Consider the following 20,363-nt stretch of genomic DNA (forward strand, 5'->3'; position numbering starts at 1 on the left):
GAGTCGTTTTTCGAACCTTTGATGTTATGCTCAGGTCAAAAAAAGAACATTTAAAAAACGGTCCCAGGGCCGAATTTGATTTTGATATTCAATCTTTCTGATTTGTGTGGCCCGGAAGTTATTAGGCGAACGGACTTCTTCATTTGTTGTGATTACCAGTAGGCTACGTTCGGGCGCTTACAATGGCCTCATTGGAGTCGCATGCTGACTTTATCAAGGAGTTATTTTAAAACAGGCAAGACTCATGCGGATATTTCCACCACGCTGCAGCAGATGGGAGTCGAAAGATGCTCAGAAATGAGTGTTAGAAGATTTTGTGCAGTGGCGGTTCTGCCTATGTTGCCACCCTAGGCGAAATTACTGGCTTGCGCCCTTCCATGTTACTACTTGATGCTCTCCTTTTTATAGTGTGGCGGTGGATGCAGTTTGTAGGCTAAACTGCAGGGCCAGCTGTATGCATGTTGCTATGTGTCAAATTCATTGTAGTCGCTATAGTTGCTATGTGTGTGTGGCTGTTATCATCGCTGTAACAGCGGTCACAAGTTAATCTGGCAAAGGTATTCAGAGCCTGGAAGAAGCCGTGTGATTATTGCCTGACATTTACTATGTGGTTGGACTAATCCTGTAGCAGGTACGCTAGCCTGGTGGTCCAAGTAAAGGACTTACAATCTTTCCTTTACATTTCCCACCCGGTATCGATCCCCTGGTGGACAATTTTTTATTTTGAAGAAAATTAAGCAAAATATGGAGTAGATTTCTGATCCCACTGTTTCACTGAACCGCATGAACCACCAACACGTTGAAAACAAACAAAGGTCACCAGATAACATGGAAACCAGTTAATCCGTAACACCATAACGAGACGTTTACGTCTGTGTCTTTGTGTCTTGCACAAACTCAGGGAAGGTTTTTGCTATGGGCAAACCCCCGGCTGGCATCAGGCGGGCCGGCCGCGGGTAGGTCGGCAGACCACCCGGTCAGGTCTGCCGGACCTTACAGGTGAGCGACTGGTGCCTCGGCCGGCTTGCCTGATGCCGCGGTCGACTGGTGCCGCTGCACTAGTCGGGGGGTGGGGAGGTTGGGCGGCGGTGGGAGCAGTAACATGGAAGGGCGCAAGCCAGTAATTTCACCTAGGGTGGCAACATAGGCAGAACCGTGGAAACATCCGCATGAGTCTTGCCTGTTTTAAATAACTCCTTGATAAAGTCAGCATGCGACTCCAATGAGGCCATTGTAAGCGCCCGAACGTAGCCTACTGGTAATCACAACAAATGAAGAAGTCCATACGCCTAATAACTTCCGGGCCACACAAATCAGAAAGATTGAATATCAAAATCAAATTCGGCCCTGGGACCGTTTTTTAAATGTTCTTTTTTTGACCTGAGCATAACATCAAAGGTTCGAAAAACGACTCGTTATTTGTTTTTTGTGTGACATTGAAAAACAAACTATGGAATATCAAGTCATTTTTTCATTTAACTGTTTTTTGATTATCAATTGAATATCAATTGAACGAATCATACACGGACCCCGAGGCCCATTTCTTATTTTGGACTTGAGCGTAAAAACAAAGGTTCAAAAACCGAACCGTGATTTGTTGTCTTTGGTATCAGATTCATAAATGAATTACAAAATAATGAACTGTTTGTTTCATTTTTCAATTTTGGATTGTCAATTCAATATGAAAAAAATAATAATAATACAGGGGCTCAACATGAATGCTGTCACCAAATTTTAATAGCAATCTAAATGAGACTGAAATCTTTATGATATGAGTTTGTAGTGTTAACAATTTGGCCTGTTGGTGGCACTAGAGGGAAGGTCACCAAAACTGCCAGATTTCATCCTCTAAGGTGAACAATTCAGCATTGCTGGAGGTTTGCAATGTATTTGCAAAGTTGATTCTGTAATGGAATGATAAACATCAAACTGAACTGAATTGAACGTAACTCAAAATTTTCCTTCATTTCACCAGGCAGCAACAATGTCATCGCATGCAGAGCTCCTGCTGGTAACTCTGGAGGGTTTGGGAGGCGAGGAGCTCAAGAAGTTCCAGTGGTTCCTGCAGCAGGATGACATCCTGGAAAACTTCCCAGCCATCCCAAAGAGCCGCCTGGAGAAGGCAGACAGGCAGGACACGGTGGACCAGATGGTGCAGACCTACGGCCCTCCCGGATCTCTGCAGATCACAGTGGAGGTTCTGAAGAAGATAAACAGGAACGATCTGGTGTGCTGCTTTTCAAAAACGGACTCAGTGCTCATCAGTAAGTTCTGGGAAGGTGAAAGCAGAGCTGGCAAGCTACACAGCACGATGCTTCTCATAGAAACACAATATGGCACTGTTGGAACTGTGTCTTAAACATTTTATCTTCACATTTTGTGGAATTTGGTGTACACTTTTCCAAAGTAATGCTGGCAACAGTAGAATAAACTTCTCCATCATTATGAGTAACCACTAGCAAAGCTTTTGTCACCCACCCTCACTTTCTCAGGAGATGCTGCTGATATTGGGGATCCTTCAGAGAACAGACTACCTTCCTCATTTCAACCACAGGCTCCTCCTCCTCCTCACCCTCCTACTGAAAGCTGTCAGACTGAAGGTAAAGCTATTTCGTAGCTCATCCTGGCTGCCATGTTGGTGGGCCAGATATCATGGCACATTTTGAGTAGCTGTGAAAAATATTAACCGTTTACTTAAAGTGACAGTTTGGATTCTTATCCATATAGATGCATTTCCTCCTCCATGTGAGTGTAATACATCCACCAAGTTTGGTCCATTAACTCGGCAATACAAAGCTGAAAAAAATGTATGACATTTAAAAAAAATTACAGCTCTTGGTTATGGTCGTACAGGGTCCCTAGAGTGAGGACAACTACAAGGAACACTCGTTTCTGCACTGGTATTGGGTTATTTAACAACAGGGTAAGGCCATTGAGCCATTGAGCTTAATTATATAGGTTAGTAGTATTAGTAAGGATGTTTTTAGGTTAGCTTATCATTGTGCTATTTGGTACTGATTGCTTTTTAGCCGTGATTTCTGACTTGTAATGTTTGTAATATACATTTTTACGTGTTCTGTCTGAGATCCACATTAGAACTGAGTGACCAAATAATTTTATTTTAATTTTTTATTGTTGTTTCGTCTTCAATCCTAAAATAAAATCAATCAATCAATCAATCACATGCCTATCTAATTAGCTCATTAACAACACAGCCTGATTTCTGTTCTTCATCTCATTCCCTGATTTTGTTTAGGCTAATCAGTCAGTCAGATTGCATTTACATCCAGAGATTCTTCCTCTTCATTCACTTCATTCTTAGGTGAATGGAGCCTTGGTCTGGAGGACTTGATGTCGTCAGATGGTGCCCAGCTGGAAATGGGATGTTCCGAGACCCTGTCTTCCTGTGCATGGTGTTCCTATGATGTCACGTAGCCTCAATATGCTCTCTGCTTGTGCAACAGATGTGTCAGCTGCCCACTTGCGTCCTGATCTCGTGGTGACGCCTGCATGTCTGACTTGTTCATCCTGGGTGTCTCTGTATGTCATTAAGACTCTGCACTTTGCTACCTTGAATTCCTCCACCACAGATAACAAGGGGAGTTGGAGCTGGCCTGATCTTATGTAGGGGCCTACTGACGCAAAGCTTGGAGGGATTCCCAGCCACTTTTGGAGGTACTTATAGATCTTTCTTTCCACTCCCTCTACACATATCAGAGGGATTTCATACACTGTCAACAGCCACATGACTCTTGGTAGCAGTCCATGTTGGTAAAGCCATGCTTGGAATTTTCTAGGGAGCCCTGACTTTTCAACCCTCCTCAATCACTCCTCTGTCTGCTTCTCTGGCCTGGTGATGTTGTTCCTGTCGGTAAACGAGTTGTCCAACCACCTTCCAAGGTGCTTTATAGGCTTCTCCTCAGTTGATGGAATCACTTCTCCTTGCACTTGCAGCTTGAACCTGTTTATCAGTTTACCTTTTCAGATCACCATGCTCCTAGATTTCTTGGACTTAAACTTCATTCTGGCCCACATTGCCATGTGGTCCAGAACTGTTAGCACCCATCTCGCCTCCACATGGGTCGTGGTCGTCATGGTGATTGGGGGTTGTCAAATGCCTGATTCCGTTACTCGTCCTTGGACTTCTTTCCCAGCAGCTGTTATGAGGAGGTTCATTCCCATGACAAAGAGAATGGGAGAGATTGTGCATCCTGTTACAATTCCCTTTTCCAGGTTTTGCCACCGAGTTGTAAAATGGGCTGCTTTGAACTGCAGCTGGATACCTCCAAGATAGCTGGTGATGATTCCTTTGATGTGCTGAATGATGTGGTAATGGTCTAGTGCTGCACAGATCAGGGCATGAGGGATTGTTCCGTAGGTGTTGGTCAAATCCAGCCAGACAACGGTCAAGTTGTTTTTGCTTGCTTTGGCCTCCTGGATCATCTGACTGAGAACTCCGATGTGTTCCAGGCATCCAGAAAAGCCTGGAATCCCGCCTTCCTGGATAGAGGGCTCAACATATCCGTTCTCTGTCATGTATGAGGTTATCTTTTTAGCCAGTACAGAACAGAAGATTTTGCCTTCTATGCTTAGAAGTGATATTTTTCAGATTTGGTCGATGGTTGAGGAGTTATTTTCCTTTGGCACAAAACAGCCTTCCGCCTTCTTCTAGCATGACGGAATGGTGCCCTTTTTCCAAATCCTCCGGAACAGCAACCATAGCATCTGAATGAGCATCGGGCATTTCTTATATACTTTGTAAGGTAAACCACTGCGGCTGGGGGCCGATCCATTTCTGGCCTTGTTCACCACATCTTGGATTTCTGTGCAGGTTGGTTCACTGATGTCCAGCCTCTTTGCTGTTTTTTTAATGCTGTCGATGTTGTGGTTAGCGCTCAAGGCCTGGTTTTTGCAGGAGACATTGTGGGTTTTCCTCAGGTACGCCTCCACCTCTTCTCTGCTGCTGGTCAGCATTCCAGATTTTGCTTCACCCAGAAGTTTCCTGGTGAATCTGAAAGGGTCTTTGGTGAATGCGGTACTGACTTGGTGTGTTTTTAGCCCTCTTGTGTTCTTGCAAGTTTTACCACAATGACATTTTACTTCCAACACCTCTCCAGTTAATGTTGTTTGGGTAAGCCGTCTCTGTGTCCATAGTACTTTCCTGGCCATTACCATTATGAATTTTCCCATTGTGCCTCGGCAGTGGTGGCCAAGGCACTGCCCATCTCCTCCTCCTCGCTTCCAGCCCAGCTCTTCTGCTCCATCTCCAGCAAGAAGCTCACTCTGCTGCCTCCCCTCTCCTGTGAACTGCCGTCTTTCTCTCCTTCCCTGTTATTCCCAAGGCTGTGAGCATTCTCCATACCGACTGGGCAGGGAATCCTCTGCAGCCGACCTTGATTGGATAAAGCCATGCCTTTTCCCCTGCAGTCATCCAGGTATTTGGCACTCTGTCTTTCAAAGGTTTCATCACATTCTTCTTCCCCTGGGACTGTAAGTTTGATGAGAATGATCTTCTTTGCCTCTTCAGACCACAGCACCACATCTGGTCTCAGGTGCCCCTTTTCCACCAAAAAGCACCTGGTGCTAGTTCGGAGCTGGTGCTAGAGCCAGTGCTTAACTGGTGCCAACAAAGAACCGGTTTGCTTTTCCACTGGCCAACAGCCAAGCAGAGCCTCGTCAGAGCCACCTCATTACATCATCGTAAAACGTGATCACGTGGGTGACGCTCGCTCGGAATCACAATAACAAACATGGATGACCCACCGTAGCGATGCAAATACTGCTTGTGTGTTTACAAGCCTACATTGCGGTCCAGAGGTGAAAAACGCAATTATTGGTGGCTACCTGTCGTATTCGTGGTCGGAACGAACGGTGACTATGTTTACCTATACATTTATAGCGATTGCTGCTCCCATTTGAGTCTGTAAGTCTGCCCACCAATGACGCGGTGGGCCGCGTCATCGGTTCTTTCTCTGGCTCCCGTTTAGCCCCTGCTCGCCGTTGGTGCTTGCTTGGAACCGGTTTGGCCGGTGCTTGGGCGGTGGAAAACCAAAAAACTGGTGGTAAGTCAGGCACGGGCTCAGAACCAGCCCTGGAACTGGTTTGGTGGAAAAGGCATAAGGGTTGTCTGGATAACCTGGGGGAACTGCAGATTTCCTCCCAGATCTACCTTCATGCTATCGATAGCCTCTGCCAATTCAACATAGTGTGAATGAACAACCCACTGTCAATTACACACTGGACTTGGAATGAAATACCTGAATCTAAACACAAGAAGTTGTGTCTACCTTAACTCACTGGCTGCCAGCCATTTTCAGAACAGAAAGCCCCTATACCCCAAACAGAATAGTTTGTTCTATGGGTATGTAAACAGGGCTGGGCTGCGGTGAAACGCGACTAGATTGCCATAAGCTATGACGAAGCCAGGGTTGGTTGTCTTTTTTTTTTTTTTTTTTTTTTTTTTTTAGATGGCGCCTGGAATTCAACATTAGTCTCCATGGCTTCACTTGCCTAGATCACTCGTCTCCATGGTAACCATCAGAGTCACTGGAATTCGAAGAATCCTTTCTCATGTTTGCTACCGTCTTACTACTAGAATTATGGCGACACATACTCTGTTCTAGCATAAGCTGCCTAAATTTGTCTGATTTGCGACGTTGCAACATTTTTCTCTCTATCCTCTCTGCCTGCTCTCTATCATCTCTATCCTTTCTGATGCAGATACAAGCTTAAACTATTCACACAAACTTCGCCAGCCCCCTCCTAGCCCGCCCCACTGAAAAGTCTAATTGACGTTGCATGCCATCTTTGGCTGTCAACATTTGGATTTGAATTGACATCTATAGATGTCAATGGCAGCCAATGAGTTAAATAGATGGGGAAACATTAGTCATTTTCCCCAAATTTCCATAGGGAACCTCTTTTCACAGCATTTGATTGTTGTTTGATTGTGTAATAAGCAGCACTGTACTACTGATAACAAACTGTGCCTCAACCTTTGTCTTTAAATTTTTTCATAGAAACAGCAGGAGCCATGAACAGTGTTTCTGACATGCAACTGTTCAGTCAGTGCTTATAGCAAAAAAAAAAAAAAAAAAAAAAAAAAAAGCGGTGCCCAGTGGACTTGAAGTCTAATGGTTTCAGTTTCATCAGAGGATCCCTTTTTGTTTCTCACAGATTTGTTGGTGGCAAGACCAAAGCCTCCCCGACTCATCACATCGTACCAACACATGCTCCAGTCAAATCTGCAGGACAGGTTTATGTGTGCACAAGAGGGTTGGTCAGAGAGAAAAGATAAGAAACATCTAAATGATATCTACACAGAGCTCTACGTCACAGATGGGGGAGTTGTACATATCAACCAGCAGCATGAGGTCAGGCAGATTGAGACCAGGAAATCACAAAAGTCAACGGACACAGAGAAGCCAATCAAACCCAGAAACATCTTCAAACACCCTTCTGGAAAATGCACACCCATAAGAATGGTGCTGACCAACGGTATTGCAGGAATTGGCAAAACCTTCCTTGTGTACAAGTTCATCCTGGACTGGGCTGAAGGAAAAGCCAATCAAGATGTGCATCTTGCATTCCCCTTCACCTTCCGCCAACTAAACTTACTGAGGGGAAAAAGGTTTCGTTTTGCAGAGCTCATTCACAGATGTATCAGGGAAACCATCGACATCCAGGAGGAGGCTCTTAATTACATCTTCACAACAATACAGACATCTGGAAACTCCAACTATGACAAGAGCAAATTCAAGCTTCTGTTTGTGTTGGACAGTCTGGATGAGAGTCGCCTTCAGCTAGACTTCACTGCTGATGAAGAATCTTATGTTGATGTGACAGAGCCAACCAGAGTAGAAGTGCTGGTGACAAACCTCATCAAGGGGAAACTGCTTCCCTCTGCTCGCCTCTGGATAACCACACGACCCGCAGCGGCCAATCAGATCCCTCCGGAGTGTGTTGACATCTTTACAGAGGTGAGAGGCTTCACTGACCCACAGAAGGAGGAATACTTCAGGAAGAGATTCAGAGATGAGGAGCAGGCCAGCAGAATCATCTCCCACATCAAGATGTCACGAAGCCTCCACATCATGTGCCACATCCCAGTCTTCTGCTGGATCACTGCTACAGTTCTGGAGCAGGTCATAAGAGAAGACGAGAAAGGACAAATTCCTCGAACCTTGACTGAAATGTATACGAAGTTCCTGGTGTTTCAGATAAAACAAACAACAATTAAGTATGGCACTGAAAAAAGCATTCAGAACATCAAGTCACTTGCAAAACTTGCTTTTCACCAGCTGGGCGAGGGCAACCTTATATTCCACGAGAAAGACCTAAAGAAGAGTGGCATTAATTTTAGAGAAGCCTCAGTGTACTCAGGAGTATTCACACAGATCTTTAGAGATCAGTGTGAGCTGAACCAAGATAAGGAGTTTAGCTTCATCCATCTGACCATTCAGGAGTTTCTGGCTGCAGTTCATGTGGTCCTGTCACTACATAACAAAAACAAGAGTGTCATGCCCATGCCCCGCCTGACTGTCCAAAATGTGTGGGTGCTTTTCAGCAAAACATCTACATCAAAAGTCCACAGGATTGCCATTGACAGGGCCTTAGAGAGTCCAGATGGATACCTGGACATGTTCCTCCGATTCCTCCTGGGTCTTTCACAGGAGAACAATCAGACTCCCCTACAAGACCTCCTAAAATGGACAGGAGGTAGCTCACAGACCAATCAGGACACAGCTGACTACATCAAGAAGAAGATCAGTAAGAATCCCTCTCCAGAGAGAAGCATCAACCTGTTCCACTGTCTGAATGAGATGAATGACCATTCTCTTGTGGAGGAGATCCAACATTACCTGAGATCAGGAAGCCTCTCCACAGATGAACTCTCTTCTGCTCAGTGGTCAGCTCTGGTCTTCATCTTACTGACATCAGAAGAGAAGCTGGACATATTTGACCTGAAGAAATACTCCAAATCAGAGCACGGTCTCCTGAGAATGCTGCCATTGGTCAAAGCCTCAACAACTGCACTGTAAGAGCATGTCTGATATAATTTAAATAAATGTATAAATACTATTACTGTACAAGTGCAACAACTGCACCGTACTTTGTTTCAGTGTCAGGTGTTTGTTTGGTGGAGGAACATGAATTATTAGTGAATGACAATGAATAGTGGCAGGAGTATACACGATATAAAGACACACATGGTACACACAAGGCTGACAGGAATTCAGTGCAAAGCCATTCAATTAATAGTCAACTTTATACAGTGTACTGTATATTAGTAAAGTACTACTACCAAAAGTAATAACAGGAAAAAAATTTAAATTTTCTCAATAAATGATTGTGCTTGCTAGTCTCAAAAGGCCAACAGCTGAACAACACCAGAAATAAGCAAATAAGCATCCATAACCATACAAATGTAGCATAACAATAATGGACACTCTAACACAAACCAATCACAAATGTACATGGTGTACTACATGTTACTCAGTAGTATAAACACCTACTTACATAAAGGATTTCTCATCTAATTATTTAGTTGTGGCCTTAGTTGTATATGTGTGACTTTCAAAAATAGTTACCAACCCTGGATTTCAATAAAGTTCCTCCATCAGACAAAATGAGCTATTATCAGCACTATTATCAGCAACATAACCGTCTAAGATGAACTGATGTTTAAGAATCTTCTTGAAGCTGTTTGTAATCAGAGACTCAATTCCTGCTGCCTTAAAAGTAAACATTTTACCCAACAAAATAATTATGTTCATAATATAGTTATTTTCTGTAAGATCTTCTGAACATCTTGCTAAAGCTGATCCAAAAAATCTTAGCATCTTTCCAGAAAATTATACAAAACTTCTAAATTTGAATAATTTGGAAATTTGTACTCATTGCATCAATGTTGGACTTTTATATCATATTTATTTTTTATATCTACTCCATGGCAGCGTACCCCCATTTCATACACAGGAGGACACTGTGTAAGGAGTGCTCACCAAGGATCTTCTAAAGAATAAATTATAACTGACTTTGTTGTTCTTACAATTTTGTAACCAACAATTGCTCACGTCAGACAGACTGATGACTTAACTGTACCCTTGTTGATTTTCTGTTTCCAGTCTGTCTTGATTACAGGAATTAATCGATTAAACATTGAAACTGAACAAAGACCATGGTCTAAGTCAGGGTTCTCAACCTACCTAGTTATCATTATGGATGGATGGATTTTTACCAGTATGAAGTGTGCCATTGTTTCTGTTCTAATCCTGATCCAGACTGAACCAGTGTCAGCTCTCATGCCGATGCTGTGAAGCTCTGGCCTCAGTTCTCAGCTCCAAGTCCTCCAGTCTGAGGAAGCTGGACCTGAGCAACAACGAGCTGTACACTTTAGGAGTGCAGAGGCTCTCTGCTGGACTGAGGAGTCCACACTGCAGACTGGAGAATCTCAGGTCAGTGCTCCTCATCACGTCCTACACATCAAATTGTTATCTGGAGAGAGGAGGAGAGGAGCCTGCCTCTGCTTTGTTTGTTTCTGCTTTTTAGTCATTTCCAAATTCCCCAATAAAAGCCACACCATGAAAAACTGCAGTGAGGATTTAGACTCAACTGGCAAAAAATGTGGAATAAGTGCGGAAAAATGGACGAAAATATCAATGAGTTTAGAACCATGTAGACTCAAACATGGGATTACCTGCTTATTCCACAATTGTCAGTTGAGTCTGAAGGGTCCTCACTTGAGTTTTTATGTAATTATACGTACATTTTACATACATTTTAAATGAGACACTTTTTACTTTTACTGCAGTAGATTTTTACAGCACAACGTCTCCTGCAGTCAAATATCAGCAGAGTAACAGTACTTCTTCTGGAGTAGCAGTGTGTCTAGCTATCTATGAAATAGTTATATTGTTATAGTAGTTATATTGTATTTGTTTGCTGTTTGTATTTTATTCCCTTTGTGCTACAGCAGTCACAGTGGGACATAACAGATGCATGATGTTACTATAAGCTTTTTGTTGTCATCACTACGTCTTCCTCAGGCTGAGTGCGTGTAATCTGTCAGAGAGAAGCTGTGAAGCTCTGGCCTCAGTTCTCAGCTCCTCCAGTCTGAGAGAGCTGGACCTGAGCAACAACGACCTGCAGGATTCAGGAGTGAGGCTGCTCTCTGATGGATTGAGGGGTCCACACTGCACACTAGAGACTCTCAGGTCAGCTTACTCCATCTAATAATGGATTTTGCAAGAATTTGTTAAATAATAGTCCACTTTTAAATCGTTTGTTATGTGTGCATTATCATTTTGTCTGTGCTGTGGCCAGAGAAATTCAGTCACCATGGTGTTTGTTGGCAAAATACATCAATTTCCCTGATTGTGTTGGAAATGTAACAAAAACTTTGGCCCCAGTTGGACTCTATGGGGCATTTGAGCCGCGAAGTAGCGCTGAAAAATCGTGGGAATCGAAATAACCCATTTGAATGCAGCTCCCAGAGAAGAGCAGTAAGCATGCGACATATCTTTTTCTTTCTGAACTGGAAACGTGCAGATATTAGTCTCTTGCAAAATGTTATAACGTGATTATATAAGTTACTCATAAAAAAGCCTGTTTGTTGAACTGATGAGTACAACAGGAGATTAGTTCCATGTTGACTGCGGTTTCTTGGGGGCTGCTTTCAGGCGGGATGTTTTGAATTCAAAAAGATCTGAAAAGTTTCAGGGTTTTTATTATTATTATTATTATTATTATTATTATTATCATTATTATTATTGTAATTATCTTTAAATCTGGTAACAAAACAAGGTTCAAGTTCCTCTTACCTTGCATTTTATTCCTCACCAAAGGTTTTTCAGCCTTTACTGAGGATTCAGTGAACAATAAAATGCAAGACTTGAGCAACTTTCTCCTTTCCTTTGGTTTCCTTTATTGAATCTTGCTCCAAAATCTGCATCTCGCTCTGTGTGTGCTTTTCTTCATGATTTGGATTTTGTTAGCCAATTTTATTTAGGCTGCATGAACAGGAATGCAGTGACGAGAACCGAGCAAGAAGACACAACCTAGCAGCAGAACTAAGAGACTAAAGACAGAATGTTTTGAAACCAAAAGAACAACTTCACAAAAGGCTCAGTGCCCCTTATAGTTCGATTGTAGCCGGATTGTAGCCGGATTGTAGCCGGATTGTAGCGATGAGTTTCTTAGTGCTAACCCAATCACCAAAATGTTCGTACATACCAACTGACACCATAGCAGAGAAGTAAGAAATATTTAAAGCAAGATGTTTTTGGGTGTAAACTTTACACAAATGTGATACGTTGTTGTTTTAATGCCTTCTGTTTTGATTCCATCCCTCTTTTAAGGCTCAATGGAACCAGTCTCACAGCAGTGTGCTGTCAGGATTTGTCATCAGTTCTCAGCTCCCAGTCCTTCAGTCTGAGAGAGCTGGACCTGAATCACAACGACCTGCAGGATTCAGGAGTGAAGCTGATCTCTGATGGACTGAGGAGTCCAAACTGTGGTCTGGAAACTCTCAGGTCAGCTCAGTTTTTTAATGGTAATTTTTTTTGCAATAATTTGTTCAGCTGAGCCACTTTCAAGTTGTCACACCCAGCTGGAGACTTAAACGATAGAAATCAAATGGGAGTAGCACATACCAGGATGATCAGAGAGCAGAAGCCATTTTTACCGTATTTCTCCAATTAATCGCCCGGCTGCAAATAGCCGCCTGGTTCTTATAAATGCCTGGGGTCTGCAGCCATTTTGTGTATTAAACACCCACCCGAACAACCGCCGGGGCGATTATTTGCATTATATTGAGGTAACCCAAAATAAGGCTATTCACCTTATTTTTGCAGAAGTAAACAGTTAGCCGCACAATAACTGTGCGGCACTTCCGTTTTCTGTCAAAATAAGAGAGCTAGCTAACGTTAGAAAAAAAGGGGTGTACCATAATCTTAAATCGACCGACTGTAAATATGTTGGACAGTAACTGTCATCACAATAATGGGCTGGTGCAGGTCTGTGCAAAAATAAATAAAGGCCTGCAGTGAATAGCCGCCTGGTTCTTTTAAATGCCTGGGGTCCAAGTTGATTTCGCGTATTAAACGTCCGGGCGATTAATTGGGGAAATACAGTATTTGAACTGCTGCCATTACAGAGAACTGTGACCGTTGTAGCAGGCGAAAGGCTGGTTCATGCTCCAGTCTGTAAACCAAAAGGCAAATATGGTTTATGTGGCTGAAACGCCAAGAAATGGCAGTTCAACCAATCAATCATCTGTTTATCCAATATGGCCTCTGGGATGTCATGCCATGTTGTTGAGCTCTATTTTGACCACCGTTCAGGCTGTATTTGTGTCATTCTGCTGCTCATACCATTAGCACCATGGACATAACTCAACCTTCGTTTTAAAGCCAATATCTGCCGATACTGATGATGTGCCGATATTATCCTGCATCCATAGTTGTCACCGTAATAACTAACAACAAGCGCCATTTTCTTTTGAACTAGTCCAATGACCATGGCAAACAGTTCAGCTTGCATTCTACTCCCATTCAATTTCTGTCTTAAAACCCATGAACATGAACTTCCTGCAGGCTGTCAGGCTGTCTGGTCACAGAGGAGGGCTGTGTTGCTCTGGCCTCAGCTCTGAGCTCCAACCCCTCCCATCTGAGAGAGCTGGACCTGAGCTACAATCATCCAGGAGACTCAGGAGTGAAGCTGCTCTCTGCTGGACTGGAAGATCCAACCTGGAGACTGGACAAGCTCAGGTATGCACTGCTCATTCTTCCTCTCCATGGGTCTCAGGTGATGCAGCATTGGTGTCTGGCACAATGACCACCGAGCTGCCCTGAGTTCAAGTTCAAATTACTTTATTTATACAATTATTTGGCAATTATTTGGCAGAGCAAGTATGAACATAATCAAAGCAAGCAAAGCAAACAAAATAGCAACCAATAGGAACACAGCATAACATGATGACACTGATCAACACGACACTGGAGCTAAACCCAATGATGGAGGTAAAACGAGCAAAACAAAATATTTAGGATACCAACAAAGAAGCAAATGCCTGGGTTCACATTCTCCTCCTCCTCTTTGGATTTTTGTCCAAACACATTAATATCAGTATTGCACAGACTCAATTCTTACTGAGCTTCATGTTTACCACAACAGCAGTACAGATGAATCATGTATGCTGATGACGTTTTCTTGTATATTGACTTGCTTCGTATAGAAATCAATTGGTGTGATCATCATCCAGTCGACATTCATCAAACTTGATGTCGTACCCAAGTTTATCAGATCCATGTCGCACAGTGTGGCTTGCAATAAACATGTAAGATTGCTGAAATCTGTAGGCAATCTGTCGGCGCCATAAGGCTGCACTTTTCCATTACATAGTATCTGCTCAACTCGCCTCCGCTCTACTCGCTTCTGGTACCAGTTACTTCTTTTGATTTTGTTTTCCTTTGCACATAGTGCATCCACATGGTGAAGTCCCGTTGGTTGCATTATGGGTATTTTGACTAGTTTTTCTTCCCTTCTCTGGTGGGGAAGGTGGACTTTTTTGCAAAAGAAAAAAAATCTAATAATAAAATACCGGAACATTAGGAAATCATTATCCCAAAATTGGTACAAATATATTTTTTAAAATGACAAGAAAACTATATTTATGATTATTAAAATTATATATTTAAACATCACATCAGTGATACTGGATCAATGTCAGAATTAAGATGTCTTTCACAAGCATTTAAATGAGCTTAAAAAACAAACAAACAAACAAACAAAAAAAAACATTGGTCCGCCCACTGGAAAAGACAAAATTGAAGCTTACAGTAAAAAAGAAAAAGACAGAATTGGCAATTTTAGGTTTGTGGAGAAGACAGACAATCAAGATCATACAGGATCTGGTTAATAACATCCTTTCATTTTCCCCTTCAGTGTCGATCACGGTGGAGAGTTCAGGATCCAGTCTGGGCCCAGGAAATGTGAGTTCTTCCTCCATATTTTCCCTCTGTTCTAACTCTAATATGCTTCTGTGTTGAGAAACTTGAGAAAGTGAGAAACTTCCTTTCCACCATTTGCTCCGCTTGTCTTATTTCCTCACTGAGCTTTTCCTGTTTTTAGTCATTTATCAAGTAAAAACACCAAAAATTTTGGTTGCTCTTAATGTTGACCCAGCAGTTGAGAGTTATTCTTCCACTGCTTTCATTCTAACCTGCTGTGGATAAGACTGCCACCTGAATGCTTACAATAAAAATGGGAAACAGCATAAAAACAACCATGGCTGCAAGAGGAAATATGAAACTGAAATATTGTCTCTGTTGACCTTTCTTCCAGTCTCTAATGATTTGATTGATTTGTTATTCAGGGAATCCTTTAAGGGAATACGCCAATGTTTTGGGTAAAATCCCCTTTTCCCAACTTCCCCAGACTGAGACCAGATGTTCGACACCATTTCCGCCGCTGGACATCCAGTGGTTGAGTTCTTATGCGTAGTATTTCCTGTTAGCTTAGCATAAAGACTTGAAGTCTATGGGAGTCGTTAGCCTGGTTCCATCAAAGTGAAAAAATAAACCTTCCAGCAGCTCTGGAGCTGTCTGATTTACACAGTGGGTCATGTGGATTTGAAATACTTGCAATTTAAAAAAAAATACAAACTCGAATGGTTTGAGGAGAGGTTAGTGGTGGATCTTCCTCTACCTTCAGCGCTGCGCTGATCACTGCAATAGACTACAGGATAAAAGTATTCAGTGGTTGCATTTCCACCAACATAATTTTACAAGAATTCCAAGATGTGTAAATACTATGCGACCCAAATAGGAACCACACCACTGGATGTATAGAGGTAAAAATAGTATTGATCATCTTTTCTTAGTCTGGGTTGGAAACAGGATATTATTCCCAAACCTTTGGATTATTCCTTTAAAGGAATAGTTCACCCATGAAAATAGGATATTATTTCACTTTCTAGCTTCCTCTTATCGTTACTGAGTGCTGGATACTGGCTGGATGCACTAAATGCTAACTGTTAGCCTTCTTCCCTCCGGTTAACATTCTTAAAAAAAAACAAAAAAAAAAAACATAATAACTATAACAACCATAACAATCCTCTCAAAGTAGGTGTAAGTATCACTTTCCCAAACTCAAATGCCCTGTAAAATGGGACAGTATGACAAAATTCATCCTGTAACATCACGTGTCACTGCGAACGGATTAAATTTAAAATATTGTGCCTTTACCCTCTTGGCAGATGTCTGTGATCTGACACTTGACCCAAACACAGCGTACAGGAAGTTCTTTCTGTCTGAAGACAACAAAAAAGTGACGGCAATGATAGAGAGTCAACCGTATCCCGAACACCCTGAGAGGTTTGAGGACTGCGCCCAGATCCTGTGCAGAAACAGTCTGACCGGGCGCTGCTACTGGGAGGTGGAAACCTGGGGAGTGGTCGTAATCGGCGTGGCTTACAGGGGAATCCACAGGAAAGGACGGCACGACTCAGCGTACCTCGGGTGGAACGATGGGTCCTGGTGTTTGTGCTGCAACAAGCACACGGCCTGGCACAACAAAAAGGGCACAGTCGTTCCCGTTGCCTTGTCCCCTGACCCTGACAGAGTGGCGGTGTATCTGGACTGGCCCGCTGGCTATCTGTCCTTCTACAGGGTCTCCTCTGACAGACTGATCCACCTCCACACCTTCATCTCCACATTCACTGAGCCTCTGTACCCTGCCTTTAAGCTTTTGGGGGTGGGCTCCTCGGTTTCCTTTGTGTTTAATGGCACCACACCGTGAGATGTCAAAATTCAACAAATCACAATGCAAAAATGCTAAAATACATCTTGTAGCACAGGACAATGAATCAAGATGGTTAAAGTGATCGGATTCTTACCTATAGAGTGGTATCTGCTGTGAAAGTAATACATCCACCAACTTTGGTCCATTAAAGGAATACTCCGACGCTTTGGGCCAAATCCCCTTTTCACAACTTCCCCAGACTGAGACAAGGTGTTCGATGCCATTTTCACCCACGGTGAAACTCCCTTAACTCCCTCCCAGTTGTGAGAGGGGAGCTTCAGCGGGAGTGTGTTGCTACAAACTGAATGAAGTAGATGCAGACCAGAAAACAACACCTTTGTGAGCGGCAATACAAAGCTGAAAAAACTGTTTTGAAGGATGCACGACAACACGCGCTTGTTTTGGCTTTCAAAAAATGGTGGAACTATTTTCTGCTGTAGCACTGGCACTGTGTGACCACTCAGCGGCGCTCCAGTCCCGTATTAAACCTACAGGGTGACACAGTGGCTGTGCTACAGAGGAAATATCTGTCCACTCCCTGTGAACTCTGCGACAAGGAAAGGAGATAATTGACCGGACCTGGTGGATGTATCACCACTCGGCTACAGCAGCTAAAGCCACTGTATGGGTAAGAAATTAAACTTTCACTTAATTTTATTCTGCTGTTAAAGCCCTTTCAAACATAGTGCAATTTGAGCTGCCCTCACCGCTGAGTTCAGCACATATCTGACGAGGTTTTCCAGGGAAATAGTGGAGGACACAGCAAAATCGGTTGAGTTTTCAAAACTTGTAGCAGGACGGGTTCATCATTTTGTTGTCACCAGCAACAAAGACGCATTTGTCCTGAAGCACGCACTACCGACTCTCTTTCCTAAAAAGTACGTCCTTCTCCTTCATTCTTAATTATGTTTAGGGGGACACGGTATTTTGCTGCAGATTATGTTTGTTTCTGACGTATCACAAATATATTTCTGGTCAGCATCTTGTATATCATGTCAGACAGCAACCAAAATTACTTGGTTAAGGTTCGGGAAAGGTTAGGTTTAGCCATTAAAAAAACACTAGGTTATGGTAACCCATGTAATGTTTGCATGAAAGGAACACCACTATTGCTTCAGTTGCCTGGATGGAAGTCAGATTTTTGACCCATCTGTCCCCTCAGCTGCCTCCAATCCAGTTATAAAAATACATTCCTGTCAAAATGTAATTGGGAAAGTTGTATGAGAAGGTAATTTTTTTCACTTTTTTATACAAGTATTATCATGTAGTCTACACCAGTGTTCCCCAGCCCAGTCCTCAAGGACCACCTGTCCTGCAGCTTTTGGTTTCAGCTCTGCTCTTGCACACCTGACCCAATTAAGGCCCACGCATCTTCCTGCACACCCTGTTCAGGTATGTCTGCTTCAACCAATCAGCATGAAGCCCTTAAATGGATCAGGTGTAACAGAGCCGAGCTGAAACAAAAACCTGCAGGACAGGCGGTCCTTGAGGACTGGGTTGGGGAACCCCGTGTTACATCACTCACAACATGACACGAATGGCTCTTCCTGCCTCCCAGTTTGAAACTTCAGCTCCTGTTCTCAGCTGTAAATGAAAAGGTGTCGCCCAACGTGGGGCTCGAACCCACGACCCTGAGATTAAGAGTCTCATGCTCTACCGACTGAGCTAGCCGGGCGGTGACACCTGCTCATGTGTGACACCTGCTGGTTGAGGTCAGCAACAACCATATCAGCATTCATTTTCTCACCGAGGGATTTTTAATTCGTAGTTTAATATGTGATCACTCAATCCAAACTGCACATGCACTTATCTGCACTTGCCTAAAAAGACCAAAAAAAAAAAAAAAAAAAAAAAAAAAAAGGCAAAAAAATTCAAAAACATATTTCCATTGTGATCCTCAAAGTCAAAGACTTCAGGTATGTGTGTCATCTGGAGTCACCAGTTCACAGTCCACAGTGTAGCTGGGATGCACTGATACCGAAGCAGTTTTCTATCAGAAAGAGCAGAGCTGAAGCAAAAACCTGCAGGTCAGGCGCTCCTTGAGGACTGGGCTGGAGAACACTGGCAGGGGCTCCGCCAATGATTTTGGGCCCCATGAAAAGAAATCTTATTGGGCCCTTGTATAGCCAGCCAATTGGCAAACCTTTTTATTTCAGGCCTTTCAAGGGCCCCCTCCCCCATTGTGGCCCTGGATAATCAGTCCCGCTTCCCCCCTAACCTACGACGCCCCTGAACTCTGGTCTACCCATATTGCTACCTCCAAGCTACCTGACTGTTAAAACACACCTGATGTGCCTCCTTGGTTGGAAACAAGTTAGGGTTTTCCTTGAGAGGTCTTGATATAAGCTTAAACTTGTGCTGTACAAATCAGGGAATGCTGGCACAGACAATATTATCTTGTCCTCCGTTTTGCCTGGCTGGCTGCCTCATTTCTATTGGCCATGTGGGTATTTATCACTGAGCACAGAGGTGCTGTTGGTGTGTTGTGTCTGAGTGGATCTTAAGAATCACAGATGAGATGTTTGTCTCACCTGGGCAGGCGGCCTGACTGCTCCTTAAGGCCCGATCCATCGTCTGCACCAGTGCTTCTCAAACCTCTTTCAGTAATGTTCCCCTTTTGAAATATTTTTTCAGGCAAGTACCCCCTGACCAGTGCATTAGTAATCCGTTTTCTGGATTTTTTTTTTTTTTTTGTGTGTGTCTTCCCGGTCATAGTGAACAAATGTCATCGCTCGACGACCACTCCAGCAGATTTAGACCACAAACACACACATCTGACACCTGTCCATGCCAGTCTGAGGTTAGCCATATTTTTTCCTGCATGAGGAAAACAAAGGTAACATTATTTGGTAGTATTTGGTCTGATACAGATCTGTCACTGCCAAATCAGTTCTGCCAGATTGCCCTCAGAATCTGACACCATCTCCATTTGTTTTTACAGGAACATAAGAAATGATGTCCTCTTCTTCTTCTTCTTTTTTTACCATCAACTTTCCCTCAGCGCCTGTATCTGAAAGACATAAGAACACCAGGAGGCGCTCTTGTGTTGCCCGGAGCAGGCCTGAGGCTCTCCTTACGAAATCATTTTCACAGAAGTTTTGCAGCAGCAGCTGGTTCTGCATCTGGTGCAACCACTGAGGTTAAATAACTCTAGTTTTACATAATACATGGATATAGATTGGTGACATATTAATGCTTTATAGCCTTTATAGCTCTCTCACACAGGAAACACATGAGACATGTTGCAATATGAAAAGTACACAGTGAGGCTGAAAACATGAGCAGCAGATGATTCTCAGATGTCATAAAACATCATTTCCCCTCGACTTGTGCAGCCTGGATGGCTTTGCATCATTTTTACAGAATGTTTTATTTCTTCTGCAGCAGCAGCTGGTCCTGCATCTGGTGCAGCCACTGAGATTAAATAATTCTAGTAATACACATAATATTACATGCATATAGATTTGTTACATAATAGTACTGTATAGCCTAATATGAATATAAAAAATAAAACTCTAAGATTGACAGTCATTGAATCTTGTTTTTATTTTCCAGGTGCT

General features: G+C 43.0%; 1 protein-coding gene and 1 non-coding gene across 2 annotated transcripts; one reads left to right on the top strand and one right to left on the bottom strand.

Moving 5' to 3' along the window:
- Positions 1–1,984: 1,984 nt before the first annotated feature.
- On the top strand, positions 1,985–17,202 carry LOC115363601 (NACHT, LRR and PYD domains-containing protein 3-like). The gene is made up of 8 exons (XM_030057850.1): positions 1,985–2,264; positions 2,493–2,600; positions 7,177–9,037; positions 10,284–10,457; positions 11,049–11,216; positions 13,596–13,769; positions 14,947–14,993; positions 16,259–17,202. Exons 1-8 carry the CDS (start codon positions 1,985–1,987, stop codon positions 16,798–16,800), a joined length of 3,354 nt encoding a protein of 1,117 aa, XP_029913710.1. The 3' UTR covers positions 16,801–17,202.
- Positions 17,203–18,405: 1,203 nt separating this feature from the next.
- Positions 18,406–18,478, bottom strand: trnak-cuu (transfer RNA lysine (anticodon CUU)). The gene has a single exon. It is a non-coding gene; the product is annotated as a tRNA-Lys (tRNA).
- Positions 18,479–20,363: the final 1,885 nt, after the last annotated feature.

The sequence above is a fragment of the Myripristis murdjan genome, chromosome 8 (assembly GCF_902150065.1).
Source record: "Myripristis murdjan chromosome 8, fMyrMur1.1, whole genome shotgun sequence".
Taxonomy (NCBI): Eukaryota; Metazoa; Chordata; class Actinopteri; order Holocentriformes; family Holocentridae; genus Myripristis; species Myripristis murdjan.

Excerpts from the sequence above, each read along its gene's own strand:
- LOC115363601 (XM_030057850.1), top strand. The coding sequence starts at position 1,985 with ATGTCATCGCATGCAGAGCTCCTGCTGGTAACTCTGGAGGGTTTGGGA. Across the intron at positions 2,601-7,176 it reads TGAAAGCTGTCAGACTGAAG|ATTTGTTGGTGGCAAGACCA; the intron begins GTAAAGCTATTT and ends TGTTTCTCACAG. Across the intron at positions 11,217-13,595 it reads TGCACACTAGAGACTCTCAG|GCTGTCAGGCTGTCTGGTCA; the intron begins GTCAGCTTACTC and ends AACTTCCTGCAG.